Source organism: Brachyistius frenatus, unplaced genomic scaffold, assembly GCF_029030835.1.
Source record: "Brachyistius frenatus isolate BFR_SWC_R1_liver_20210118 unplaced genomic scaffold, ASM2903083v1 Contig_376, whole genome shotgun sequence".
Lineage (NCBI taxonomy): Eukaryota > Metazoa > Chordata > Actinopteri > Embiotocidae > Brachyistius > Brachyistius frenatus.
This window is the reverse complement of record NW_027210975.1, coordinates 30,001-43,972: the sequence shown is the minus strand read 5'-3', so window position 1 is coordinate 43,972 and position 13,972 is coordinate 30,001. Positions and strand designations below refer to the sequence as shown.

The following is a 13,972-nucleotide window of genomic DNA, read 5'->3' as shown; positions in this document are numbered from 1 at the left end:
AATAGAATATAATTTAATTTGATGAGTCTCTATGATGTGAGGTTGTGACCTCTCTGTGTAAAGTCTCCTGAGATAAAAATCCAACTGAACTGAATTATTATTGTTTATTTTTTCTCTCTGTGCCTCCGTCTACAGTATACTCATCCAGCAACACAATTTGTCACTAACTACCTCTGTGTGTGTAAAAGGCGGGCCCTCCCTCCTGTCCGTCATCCCTGTAGGAGGGCACTAAGCCCTGAGACTCAGGCCCGGCCCAACAGAAGCCCCCCTACCACCAGCACCCCTGGTCACCACCCCACCCTCTAACACTCAAACACACCCCGTCAGCCCTGTCCCACAGCGCTCCTCCCCTCTCCTTTCAGCGCTGCCCCCCCCTCTCCACATGCTGTCATTCACTGTGCATACCTAGCTGCTAATTCCAACCTGCCACTCCAATCAAAGGATCACGAGTGTTGTAGTTCTCTTCTCCTTTCTTCTGCTGGGAAACAATGTGTGTGAATGGAGGCAGGGGCAAGTGTGTGTGTGTGTGTGTGTGTGTGTGTGTGTGTGTGTGTGTGTGTGTGTGTGTGTGTGTGTGTGTGTGTGTGTGTGTGTGTGTGTGTGTGTGTGTGTGTGTGTGTGTGTGTGTGTGTGTGTGTGTGTGTACTACTCACAGACTGGATATAAAAGTGTTCGTAGCTTCAGGTCTGTAAAATGGTTCTGATCCAGAAGTGTCTTCAGCTGCAATACCAGCGAGTGCCACTAGAGGTCGGCTCCAAAAAGCCTCCGGCTCCATAGACTCCCATTCAACTTCTCTCATCAAATCCAAAGTGAATAAAATGTGTCCATCAGTTATCTCGGTGTTGTTAGCTAAAGTCACTCCTTCTTCTTAGTTTTCTGGAGGTCCATCTGAAAATAATCCCTCATTCATTAGAAAAGAAGATTCAAGAAGACCTGTTTTTGGGGGCGTGTTTTTTTTTTTTAGAGTAAACAATTTCTCATGACAAAAACACACTCTCCTCCTCCTCTTCTTCTTCAGCTGCTTATGAAACACGCCCATCCACAACACCTTTGTTGTGCTCTCATTCTTGCCCTATCACAGGAAGAGACAGACCTCTTCCATGATGATGTCATACCTGTAGGTCAATGAAGTCAGTAAAGTGCATGTTAAGTGGAAACCAGTGAGGAGGTGTGGTGTAGTGGAGCCGGCTGCGACATCCAATCTGAAGCTGTCAGTGGTCAGACATGTTCTAAAGGTGTCTTTCTTTGTTCTGCTCTGAGGATCGCTGCATTTCTGTGTCTTGTATCATTTAAAATGAAGTCACACATTTAAAAACGTCCCTTCAGTCTGTGCGGCAGCTGAAACCAAATGTTTCATCCTTTTATGGCTGCTGGCTCACCTGGATGACGTCTTCACATCTGATTTTGTTTGTGAGACGCTGTGTAAAATGTAAATAAAAACAATACAATGATTTGCAAATCCCATAAACCCATATTTGATTTCAAATTAACCAAAGACAACATAACAAATGTTGAAACTGAGAAATTGTATCGTTTTATGAAAAATTATACGTTTATTTTGAATTTGATGGCAGCAACACATCTCACAAAAGTTGGGATGGATCAACAAGACTGGAAAAGTTGTGTAAAGATTTTTTATGAAACACCTGGTTGAACATCTCACAACTAATGAGGTTAATTGCCAACAGATCAGTAACATGATTGAGAAAAGTGAGTATAGGAGAGGATGGTAGTGCTGGTACCAAACTGACCTCCTGCAGTCCAGACCTGTCACCCATTTATAACATGTGGCGCATCATGAAATATAAAGAAATATGACAAAGGAGACCCTGAACTGTTGAGCAGCTGAAATCCTACATCAGGCAAGAACGGGACCACATTTCACTTTCAAAACTCCAGAAACTGGTCTCCTCAGTTCCCAAACGTTTACAGAGTGTTGTGAAAAGAAGAGATGATACAGCACGGTGGTGAACATGATCCTGTCCCAACATTTTTAAAACATGTTGCTGCCATCAAATTCAAAATAAGCACATATTTTTCATAAAACAATAACATTTCTCAGTTTCAACACTTGATATGTTGTCTTTGGTCTATTTTCAATAAATCACTGCATTCAGGGTTGTTTTACATCCCAACTCTTTTGGAAACAGAGTTGTAGTTGCAGGTGACTCCGATTTAATGACTGACATGTTAGTAACGAGGTGGAGATTCTCTTCAGTCACTTCCACCTTCCTGCTGTATGAATAATACATTCCAGAAAATAACATATTCCCTCTGTTAGTGTTTGCTCTGGGTTTCACTTGAGCTGCTTTGAATACACTTTATAAGATATCTCTCTGTCTGTGTCCCCCTCTGTCTCTCTCTGTCCCTGTGTCTCTCTCTGTCGCTCTGTCCCTCTGTCTCTCTGTCTCTCTCTGTCCCTGTGTCTCTCTCTGTCGCTCTGTCCCTCTGTCTCTCTGTCCCTCTCTATCCCTCTGTCTCTCTCTGTCGCTCTGTCCCTCGGTCTCTCTGTCCCTCTGTCTCTTTCTGTCTCTCTGTCTCACACTTTCTCTGTCTCTCTCTGTCTCCCTCTGTCTCTGTCTCCCTCTGTCTCTGTCTCCCTCTGTCCCTCTGTCTCTCTGTCCCTCTGTCCCTCTGCCCAGCTCCTTTGTAACAGGCACTGCATGCTGCGAGGACTCCTCCCCTCTTCGTATCTGGGACGTTGAACGGTGAGTCATGAATTTGTTTCAGTGCTCTTTCATGATCCTGTCAGATGTCCATCAGATGTTGATGTCAGGTGCTGATGATGTTGTTGGACACAGAGAGAGACAGGGTTCAGTGTGGCTGTCCTTTACACAACCGTAAAAAGAGAAAAGAGACAAAGTCATCAGATGCAGTTACTCTTTGACTCTTTACTTGGCAGCAGCTGAGAACAGCAATAAAAACTACTGAAGGACACAAACTAGATGTGGAAAAAAACATTCTCATTAACTGAAATAAAAACACGGCTTTACACACACAAAAAAAACACAACTAATCCAAACTGAAATTCTAGAGAAGCTGTCCTTACTTTTGTCAGTTTATGAGTATTCATGCTGTACATTAGGACAGTTTTACATCAGCAGGCAGCGGCTGTGGCGGGTTGTCAGGCTGTCCACAGCTGTTGTCATGGCAGCGGGAGTCAGGAGGAAGCAACTGATGAGAGGGGGAGATTTCTGAAAGGGGAACAATCCCTCGATAGAGCACCCAGCTGCTCTCAGGGAAAACAGAAACAAGAGGAACCGCTCCGTATGTGTGCTCTTCTTGTTGTCGTTGTTGGTTTTTCCAGTTGCATCGTGGCTGGTTGTTCACATGTCCTCACTGTGGAGACGTTTTCTATTGTTGAGTTTTTATCACTCCAGACTTTTTCTGAAGCAAACACCAAACTGAATAAAAACTAAACTCATCATTTTCAAAAACCCACTTTTAAAACATATTATAAACTAAACTGGAAATAAAAACCAAAAATACAGCAAAAAGTGTGAATAACCTGTAATCCAGTGTAAGCAGGCCTGAAGCTCCGCCCCTCTACTGCCTGACTCCTGGCCTTGTTATTTATAGATCTGGGTGGGAAAAATTTAAATATAAAATTTAGCATTTAATCACAGTCACGTCTACCAGCAGCTGATAACCTTCATGTCGGCACCAGGATGGACAACAAACGTCCAAAATGTGGCTGCAGAGCTCACGAGAAAGTCTAATTTAGTCTTTTTGAAATATTTCTGAGGAGCGAGTCCTGAAAAAGCAGGTGCAGCTGTGTGAGGACAGAAACATGAGCGGAACCGAGGAGGACACGCTTCATCACCCAGGATCACAGAAACTGAACAGTTCAGTGTCTTTTATTTCGAACTTAACCACCTGAAGTATCTCCATCAGTGTCGTGTTTCTAAAACGTCCCCTGATAACATGAAGAAGCTCTTTCTGAGTCCGTGTTTGCTGACAGGAACTGAAAGATCAACATGCAGCAGCCGGTCGTGTTCACTTTTTTCAGACATGAATGAAGATGTTCCCCTGATGTCACTGAACAGCAGTACAACTCTCAGTGCAGCGTGATGACAGCAGGTCTCAATCATCAACCATCAGTGATGTCATCATCCAGCAGTGACGTCATCGTTGGTTCATGAACGTTATGAATCCTCCAGTTCAGATTCTGTCCGTCACCATCTTGTTAGTTCGGAGCGGTTTGGAGCAGGAAGTGACCATATTTGGACGAGTTGGGGGAGGAGCCAGCGGTGGAGCTGACCGATCTGATCGGAAACCTGACGATACTACGTCCCGCCCACCGATAGCTGTAACCTGACTGCACCGCAGGCCTGTCAATCAAACAGACATGCCCCCAAAAACAGGTCTTCTTGAATCTTCTTTTCTAATGAATGAGGGATTATTTTCAGATGGACCTCCAGAAAACTAAGAAGAAGGAGTGACTTTAGCTAACAACACCGAGATAACTGATGGACACATTTTATTCACTTTGGATTTGATGAGAGAAGTTGAATGGGAGTCTATGGAGCCGGAGGCTTTTTGGAGCCGACCTCTAGTGGCACTCGCTGGTATTGCAGCTGAAGACACTTCTGCATCAGAAACCATTTTACAGACCTGAAGCTACAAACTCTTTTATATCCGGTCTGTGGAGGAGACACAGAACTGCAGTGCATTATGGGTTAAACCCACTGTGGTTATCAGTTATCTACACCTGATACCAACCGAACATTCATGCTCCTACATGTCTTCTATTGATGTCCATGTAAAACATGACTGTGTCAGCGCAGCAGCAGCAGCAGCGCGGCCCTCCACCTGGAGCCCTGATTGGAGGACACCATGAAACACCATGAAACCAGTCTGCAGCGAGCAGTGAGGGGCCTCTGAAAATTCCTGTGTTTGAAAGGCCAGGCTTAAACCTGATACATCCCTGACAAGGCTTCTGTAATTCCCAGCTTCACCTGGGCCAATGAAAACAGGCCGACACAAAAAGCTGCTTCCTGTTCCCAAACGGCCTGGAAATCCGAGGAGGGGAGAAGACAAGGAGAGGGAAGGAAGGGATGGGTGGGCCGGCTGCACTGAGGGCGGCAGGTGGGAAGGAAAGCTGTGGTGGTTACAAGGTGGAGCAGACCTCCGTGTCCTCTGAAGTCCAAACATGAAGAGCTGAACCGCTGACATGGAAGTGAATCTAAAGAGAACAGATTATACAGTTCAGTGGCCACGTTACCGACCGTTGGATGTCTGGCAGCTCTCTGTGGGATGCTGAGGACATTTATTTAAAAAAACGTTCCTCATAAAAAAACAAAAACTTTATCATAGACATAAAAGATAAGTTCTGTAATGAATGACTCCCAGTCTGCTGCAGGGATTCTACGTCTGATGCAGCTGCATGGTGAGAGAGGATCGGGGTGATCGGAGTGATCGGGGTGATCGGAGTGATCGGGGTGATCGGGGTGATCGGAGTGATCGGGGTGATCGGAGTGATCGGGGTGATCGGAGTGATCGGGGTGATCGGAGTGATCGGGGTGATCGGGGTGATCGGAGTGATCGGGGTGATCGGGGTGATCGGGGTGATCGGGGTGATCGGAGTGATCGGGGTGATCGGGGTGATCGGGGTGATCGGGGTGATCGGAGTGATCGGGGTGATCGGAGTGATAATTTGCCCTGCAGGGCTTCTCACCTCTGAGTTTTTTTCCTCGGTGAGTGTTCAGCTGTCTGCTCGCTCTCCAAAGCTCTGCAGGTTTTCCTTCGTCTGTGATCTCAGGCCGAAGACGTTGACGAGGGCTTTTCAAGCATCACGTCTGTGCGCCAAAATAAGAAAAGTCCACTTTCAGCAGGTCGCGGCGTGTTTACGAGAAGACCAAAAGTATCTGGACCGCAGACTGTTTAGAAAAGTGGACGTTTCTTCCGGCTCTGAAAAATGAGGCCGATGCAGAAGTTCCAAAGACGGACTCCCATTCAACTTCCCTCATGACGTTTTCTGTCATTTGCTAACGTCACTCCTTATTATCAGCGTTCTGCTGGTCCGTCTGAAAATAATCGCTCATTAATTATAGAATAAGCTTCAAAAAGATGTGTTTTGGGGTCGTGTCTGTCGTGGGGTTTTTAAGCCGGAGTCTCCCTTTGGACCTTCGCTTCGATGATTAAAACTTCACTTTTGTCTTTGTTCGGCTGTTGAAGGTTTGTTTCTCGACTGATTTCCTTCCACTTGAAATGAACAGCCTGTGTTTTACCGCCTCGGTGTGAGCTGCAGGAACACAAACACACTGACTCACCCACAGCTTCATGACCACCTTCAGATACCTGCTGCATCCAGAAACACCACCGTCCGCCCCTACACACCCACCAGCATCGGCCCCACCCTCCCCGAGCATCAGCCCGACCGCACGGCCCTTTGATTCAACGCTCATCTGAGCCAAACATCATAAACAGGACGCTGCTCCACCTGCAGCCAGCGAAACAGCTGCTGCCGAGGCCAGATCACAGACACACACCGCACGCTTCCAGGAAGGATTCCAGCTCGCACTTCCTGTCTCTGAGCAAAATAGTGGCGTCTTTGTGGGAGATGTTTGGCGGCGGAGGACAGACACAAGTCTTCTCTGTTGGGTTGTTTCATATTGGATCGAGCAGGAAGTGCTGCTCTGACAGGCCGTGGCTCACCGCGGAAGCAGCAACTAGTTTTTATTGTTGATGCTGAACCCTGAATTGTGACATTTTTCAAACCATAACAGACTGTATTTTACTTCAATGCCTGAACAAGCTGTGAGAAGTTCTCTGAAAGTTTCCAGCGTCTCATTCTGTCAGCTCCAAGAACAACTGTTTCTCAGGTTTACCTGCGACCGGTGCTTTCTGACTCACCTGCTGTGAATTCACCGTCTTTACTACTGCAGTCTGTGGACGTGTGGTTTGAGCTTCTTTTCTTTTTTTAAAGTGTTGCTCAGAAATGTGTCGATGTAACTTGTTGTATCTCCTGTGAGGATCGTTTTCCTCTGGTTGGCACCAACAGGCTGAGAGGACGGGTGGGGGGCGTAAAGCCCGCGCTCCCATTCAGCTCTTGTGGCTTTGATTTTTATTTCATTTAACACTTTCTCTTTTTCCCCCATTGCAATTAATTCTGTCTTTTTTTTTTTTTGCGTCTTGGTGGGACAAAGAAGTCTTCTGATCAGCCGTACAGAGGGAGATCCCACACAAGGGGCGCCATCCGAGCAGCACCCGGACTTTTTCACACCGTCTTCGCTCATGGTTAAACACAGAAGGGGGAAAAGGCATCAAAGAGAAAGCAGCCTGACCATCACATCCCACATTCCCCTGTGTTCCCTCTGAAAAGGAGCCCTCCTTTTTTACAATCAAATGGCCGGGCTAAGATTCCTCACATTCCTGCCTCTGAAAGGAGCTGGGTTAAATGTCTGCATCAGGGAGAGGACGCTCTGTTATACAAATTGCAGCCATATTGTCTTTGCAGTGCACGCGTGTATGTGACATTTCCAAGGTGGTCATTCATTGTGGACGGGTCCCAGTAGCCAGCGCCCCTCCCCTCCACTGTCTCCTCCAGGAAGGCTCACATTCCTGCAGCCCTTGTTGTGGGCTCGGAGGTGTGGGGTAAATTGGGTGGACGTGCAGCAGGTTCCTCGGCTCCCCTCTGTTTGTTTTAGTGAGTAAAAACCTCAGCGGGGCTCCTTTTCTCCACCTGTCTGATGGCTTTTGACCACAAGGCCCGTTTCCCAGTGCATCCCCAGGCTACTGTTTTAGAGCTCAGACTTAACTTTACAAGAGTCTCCAACCACTTGTGTCACAAAAACACACACACACACAGCTTTCCTTTAGCTGTCCCCTCACTAAAGGATAATGCCCTCAGATTCTTCTATTTTTTTCAGCATTGTCAATTCATTAATGATTCCTTTCACAACCTGTGTGTGTGTGTGTGGCCCCTAAAGCCAACCTGACTCCTGCAGTGAGGCCAGACAGGCTTAAATCAGGACTTAGACCCTGTGTGTCACACAGTCAGTTGCCCCTTCATAACAATCACTAAGTCTGTGCCCCCTGAGGCCTCCAGGCTGCCCAGCTCACAAAGTAGCTGCCACTCTGCACTCAGGCTGCTTCGTTCTCAAGCAGTGTCACTGTTTCTCTCAGAAATGGACGACTTCCAGGTGATTCTTCTTCATTTTGATGACAATTTTTACATCAAGCTGTAGTTGAGTCCATTAAAACAGGAACACAATTTATTTCCGGTGTACCATGCTTTAATTCAACAAACGTTCCATCGGCCTCGTCTTCATCAGTCTGGCGTCGGACTGTTTTCACTTTTTTCTCTTGTTTTATGGGAAATGGTGAAAACCAAGCAACAGCAAAGCCGTCGGGTGGTTAACAAACAGGATCTAATCAACTTTGTGTGTACAACCAATGAATGCAATGATTTGCAAATCCCATGAACCCATATTTTATTGAAAACATTTCCAATGTTGAAACTGAGAAATGTTATTGCTTTATGAAAAGAATGTGCTCATTTTGAATTTGATGGCTGATGGCAGCAACATGTCTCAAAAACGTTGGGACAGGGTCAACAAAAGACTAGAAAAGTTTTGAGATAAAAAAAAAAAAAAAAAAAAACTCAACTAATGAGGTTACCATGGCAGCAGATCAGTAACATGATCGGGTATAAAAAAAAGATGATTTCAGAGAGGCAGAGTCTCTCAGCAGTGAAGATGGGGAGAGGTTCATCACTCTGTGAAAGACTGTTTGGGAAAATAGTTCAACAATCTAAGAATAATGTTCCTCAACGTAAAACTACAAAGAATTAGTGGATTTCATCGTCTACGGTTCATAATATCATTAAAAGATTCAGAGAATCTGGAGAAATCTCTGAACACAAGGGACAAGGCTGGAAACCAATATTGGATGGTGGTGATCTTCGGGCCTTCAGGCAGCACTGCATTAAAAACACACTATTCTGGAGTGGAAATCACTGCATGGGCTCAGGAACACTTGTGAAAACCATCTTCTGTGAACACAGTTCATCGCTGCGTCCACAAATGCAGGTTAAAACTCTCCAAAGAAGAAACCAGATAGAAACATGATCCAGAAACACCACCGCCTTCTCTGGACCGAGGTCATTGAAGATGGACTGAGGTGAAGTGGACAACTGTCCTGAGGTCTGATGGATCACAATCTGAGATTCTGTTTGGAAATCATGGATGCTGCATCCTCCAGGTTAAAGAGGAGAGGGACCATCCAGCTTGTTATCAGCTCAGTTCTAAAGCCAGCATCTGTGATGGTACAGGGATGCATTAGTGCACATGGCATGGGTAGCTTGAACATCTGGAAGGAAGCATTAATGCTGAATGATATATTCAGGTTTTGGAGCAACATGTGCTGCCATCCAGACAACGTCTCTTTCAGGGAAGGTCTTGTTTATTTCAGCAGAACAACGTCCAACCACATTCTGCACGTATTCCAACAGCATGGTTCTCTAGTAGAAGAGTCCGCTGATAAACTGGCCTCCTGCAGTCCAGACCTGTCAGTCATTGAAAACATCTGGAGCATCAGGACATGAACAATACAACAAAGGAGACCCTGAACTGTTGAGCAGCTGAAATCCTAAATCAGGCAAGAATGGGACCACATTTCACTTTCAAAACTCAATAAACTGGTCTCCTCAGTTCCCAAACATTTACAGAGTGTTGTTAAAAGAAGAGGTGATGCAACACAGCGGTGAACATGATCCTGGAACAACTTTGTTGAGACGTGTTGCTGCCATCAAATTCAAATTGAGAATATGTTTTTCATAAAACAAGTTGTCTTTTTTCTATTTGCAATCAAATATGGGTTTATTTAATTTGTAAATCATTGCATTCTGTTTTTATTTACATTTTACACAGCGTCCCAACATTTCTTTGGAAACAGAGTTGTACATCAAACTAAATGTGACACTTGTATGGAACTAATAATCCCTCACTGAACTGGAAAACTGTGTGGACAACTAAGAAGGCAGTTTTGTTTTTTATTAAAGCAGAATGAAAGACATTTCCAAAAAATTAGGCCGATCCAGAAGTGTCTTCAGCTGCAATACCGGCGAGTGCCACTAGAGGTCGGCTCCAAAAAGCCTCCGGCTCCATAGACTCCCATTCAACTTCTCTCATCAAATCCAAAGTGAATAAAATGTGTCCATCAGTTATCTCGGTGTTGTTAGCTAAAGTCACTCCTTCTTCTTAGTTTTCTGGAGGTCCATCTGAAAATAATCCCTCATTCATTAGAAAAGAAGATTCAAGAAGACCTGTTTTTGGGGGCGTGTCTGTTTGATTGACAGGCCTGTGGTGCAGTCAGGTTACAGCTATCGGTGGGCGGGACGTAGTATCGTCAGGTTTCCGATCAGATCGGTCAGCTCCACCGCTGGCTCCTCCCCCAACTCGTCCAAATATGGTCACTTCCTGCTCCAAACCGCTCTGAACTAACAAAGATGGTGACGGACAGAATCTGAACTGGAGGATTCATAACGTTCACAAACCAACGATGACATCACTGATGGTTGATGACATCACTGATGGATGATGGTTGGTTATGACCAAAATTTACTGTAATAGGCTGGAACAGAGCCACTGGAGGAAGTGAGTGGATGTTATTTATTATTTCACTTTTTCCAGTGAACCAGTTGGTCAGTCTGTCCGCTGTGTTTCGGTTTGAGTGGTGTTGCTTTCCCCTGAACTCCTCTCATGTCTGTGAGCTGCACCGCCTCCATGATGGCTTTTGCAGGTTGGCAGGATCCCATGAGGCCTCTTTCTTGTCCGCCCATGACCTTTGAACCTCCCACTTATCCAAATGTTACCTCCGTCTTTAACAGCTTGCCGTGACAGTAAAACAAGCTCAGAGCAGCTATAGCAGGTACAACAGTAACAGAGTGTTTGTTGGTTCTGTTGTGATGACTTTGAAAAGACTTGTGGTGTGATTAGGGTGTCATAGAAATACATTTGAATTGAATTATTGTGAGTTGTAAAAAACTGCAGATTAAAATGAATAAATTACTGAGTGGAATAAAAATCCCCGTTTTTAAATACTGTAGTTTCGTCCTCAGTTGGAACCAGTGAGCTTGAAGCTGAGAGGACATTGAGAGATTGTAGTTTTTGGTCTTTTACTGTGATTTGTTCTATTCATGTTATGTGCTGAACAACAATAGAAAGAATCAGCTGCCTTTTATTTGAATGTGGAAGAACTTGATTTAATTTTATTACAAACTGACTGCAAGTTGCAACTACATCTTAAGTAAGCAATATTACACACGAGGGTGTGTTTTGACGGCATTATTGGCACGACAGTGATGCGGTCAGGACTGAGATCAGCAAGCATCACTGAAGTATATGACAATTATACAAGAAGTTACCATCTCAATAAAACATAATCTAAAGGTGTTCACATTGTGGGGCAATTCGCTCTCAAAATATAAAACCTTTTGTGGGGCGAGTCTGTTTCCATGGCAACAGATCGGGTACGACTAACAACTGGAAAACAATCAGTGGCGTCAGTAGACTTATGTAACGTACGTAATGTTTCCTACTCCAGGAAGTAGTCGGACCCTTAGCAACCACCTAGCAACAGAGAGGATTTCTAGTCTCCAACTGAATAAATACAGAACATAGAAACACTAAACTGATCAGCTAGTTCAGTCTGGTTGGAACAAAGATATCTGAGGAACAAAGATATATGATGAACAAAGATATCTGGTGAACAAAGATATCTGAGGAACAAAGATATCTGATGAACAAAGATATCTGATGAACAAAGATATCTGATGAACAAAGATATCTGAGGAACAAAGATATCTGATGAACAAAGATATCTGAGGAACAAAGATATCTGAGGAACACAGATATCTGAGGAACAAAGATATCTAATGAACAAAGATATCTGATGAACTAAGATATCAATGAAAAAAATATCTGATGAGCAGATATCTGATGAACAGAGATATCAATGAAAAAAAATATCTGATGAACAAAGATATCTGATGAACTAAGATATCAATGAAAAAAAATATCTGATGAACAAAGATATCTGAGGAACAAAGATATCTGATGAACAAAGATATCCATGTTCTCATGTGTTTTTAACATTTTAGCTCCGTGTCATGTGTTCAAACCAAACCGGTCCAGCTAGCCTCCTCTAGGACTGTAAGTGCGTGACTATCCGTGGTGTTACGGTACGGGTGCTCGGAGCGACCAAAAAGGACCAAAAGAGACCCGACTTCACCAAATGGGTCATTTAATAGATCTAGAACAAGTAGAAACGTATATGAAGTTAAATTTTAATTCTATAGTGATATTTCTATTGATGAGCAGGGTGTGATGTCATCATGATTTGAGCACGTTGACCAATCAGATCTCTGGGTCAGAACTACTTGTTGTGTAATTGACAGTTTTTATTTGCTTCACATTGAACAGTATATATAGGAGCGTTTCTGACATGAACGTCAACATGTCAAAAATGTCAGCAGCTTTTTTTTTGTCATGTTACAAAAAAGTAGTGACCTTCGACCCTGAAACAGGAGGCTTTAATGAACTCCGCCCACTTCTTCTAATGTAACCTACATGCGGCGTGTCATTACTAGATGGGAGTTGATGACTTTAAGTACCTGACACGAGCCAGCCTGTGATCTTTCTGCTGGCGTGTTCTCCTGAGTGCATCATTAACTCTTCGCGGGCCGGTTATGACTCAGACAGTCATACTCGGGTATTTTACATGACGGACTGAGACGAGCGACAGAAAGGATGGTCAGATCAGAACATCGCACCGCTGCTCACTAACAGATACGGTCATTTTGACAGATTATATGCTTATGCCTCCATCCTGTAATCACACACGGCCCATAAACGCCAGTGACCTACCAATTTGAGAATCCCTGCTGTTTTGCACGGTGCACCAGCTCGTTGCACGGTGCTATTACTGCCTTTAAGATCCCTGCACAGATGTCAGGTACATTTTATGGAAACCAAGCTTTTATTTTCCTCTCACAGGTGTTTGTAACTGTTTTGGACTCCTTTTTGTCACAGCGGATCGTAATCATCCCGTTTGAAGGATTTCAGAGGTTATGAATTGATGATCTTTTTTCAGCGGCAGCGCTGCGATGGAGACATCATTATTTAGTCGTGAATGGACCGGCTCATATCCCTTTGGCTCGAAGGAGTTTCTTTTTGTGTGGCATGTGCTAAGCTCCTTAGTTTTAGTGGTAAGGGGAAAATGAGGGGTCACTACCCCACAACTGCCCCACACAGACACAAACTCTGCCTCATCACAGACTCCCCATTGGCCCTGGCTTAGTCATGAGACCCTGGCAATGAGAAAGCTCTCACCCAATAAGGCACCCTGTGGGGAAAACCCCAGCCCAATAAGAAGGCCCCCTGGGGTAAGGCTTGGGGATTACCAGCCCAAGCCTGCGGATTGAGCTCCAGGGCGCGGGAGGGGGGCACGAGTCGAAGCAGAGGGCTGCTCGGTCGCCAAGGCCGGCGGCCTCCTTTAAATGGTTGCTACGAGGCAGGTATCAAACTTGCGAGAGTCGCACACAGTCACGGTCATGGAGGGTATTAAATGGCAACAAAGAGACAGTTATTCTGCAATAATCTGCCCTGCTGAGTGCAAGTTATTCTCCAATAATCAAGAGCTGAGGAGCAAGCGGGGCCGAGCTGTGATCACAGGGGCATGGTGCTGCATGGAGCTGCATGGAACTGGACACACACACACACACACACACACACACACACACACACACACACACACACACACACACACACACACACACACACAACACACTTTATTCATCACATGTTTATATGGGTTCCCAGTAACACACAGACAACACACACGCAGGGACTCTAACACGGAGACCAATAAACACACTTTGTTGAAGATAAATAAAAATCCCCTAAAATGTTTATGACAACAATCAGATATTAGAAATAACAATATGACAAAATTAGACTTCTGTAAACAT

The 13,972-nt window shown here is 44.7% G+C and overlaps 1 protein-coding gene across 3 annotated transcripts in view; it reads left to right on the top strand.

Moving 5' to 3' along the window:
- The window catches only part of fbxw4 (F-box and WD repeat domain containing 4), a 41,259-nt gene that overhangs the window by 21,573 nt on the left and 5,714 nt on the right, over positions 1 to 13,972 (top strand). For 2 of the 3 annotated variants that reach the window (XM_069724415.1, XM_069724413.1), the window contains exon 6: positions 2,643 to 2,708. The exons of the other annotated variant lie outside the window; for it this stretch is intronic. In XM_069724415.1, coding sequence (XP_069580516.1) covers positions 2,643 to 2,708 — 66 coding nt within the window. The remainder of the gene's footprint in view (positions 1 to 2,642; positions 2,709 to 13,972) is intronic. 3 annotated transcript variants of the gene reach the window in all.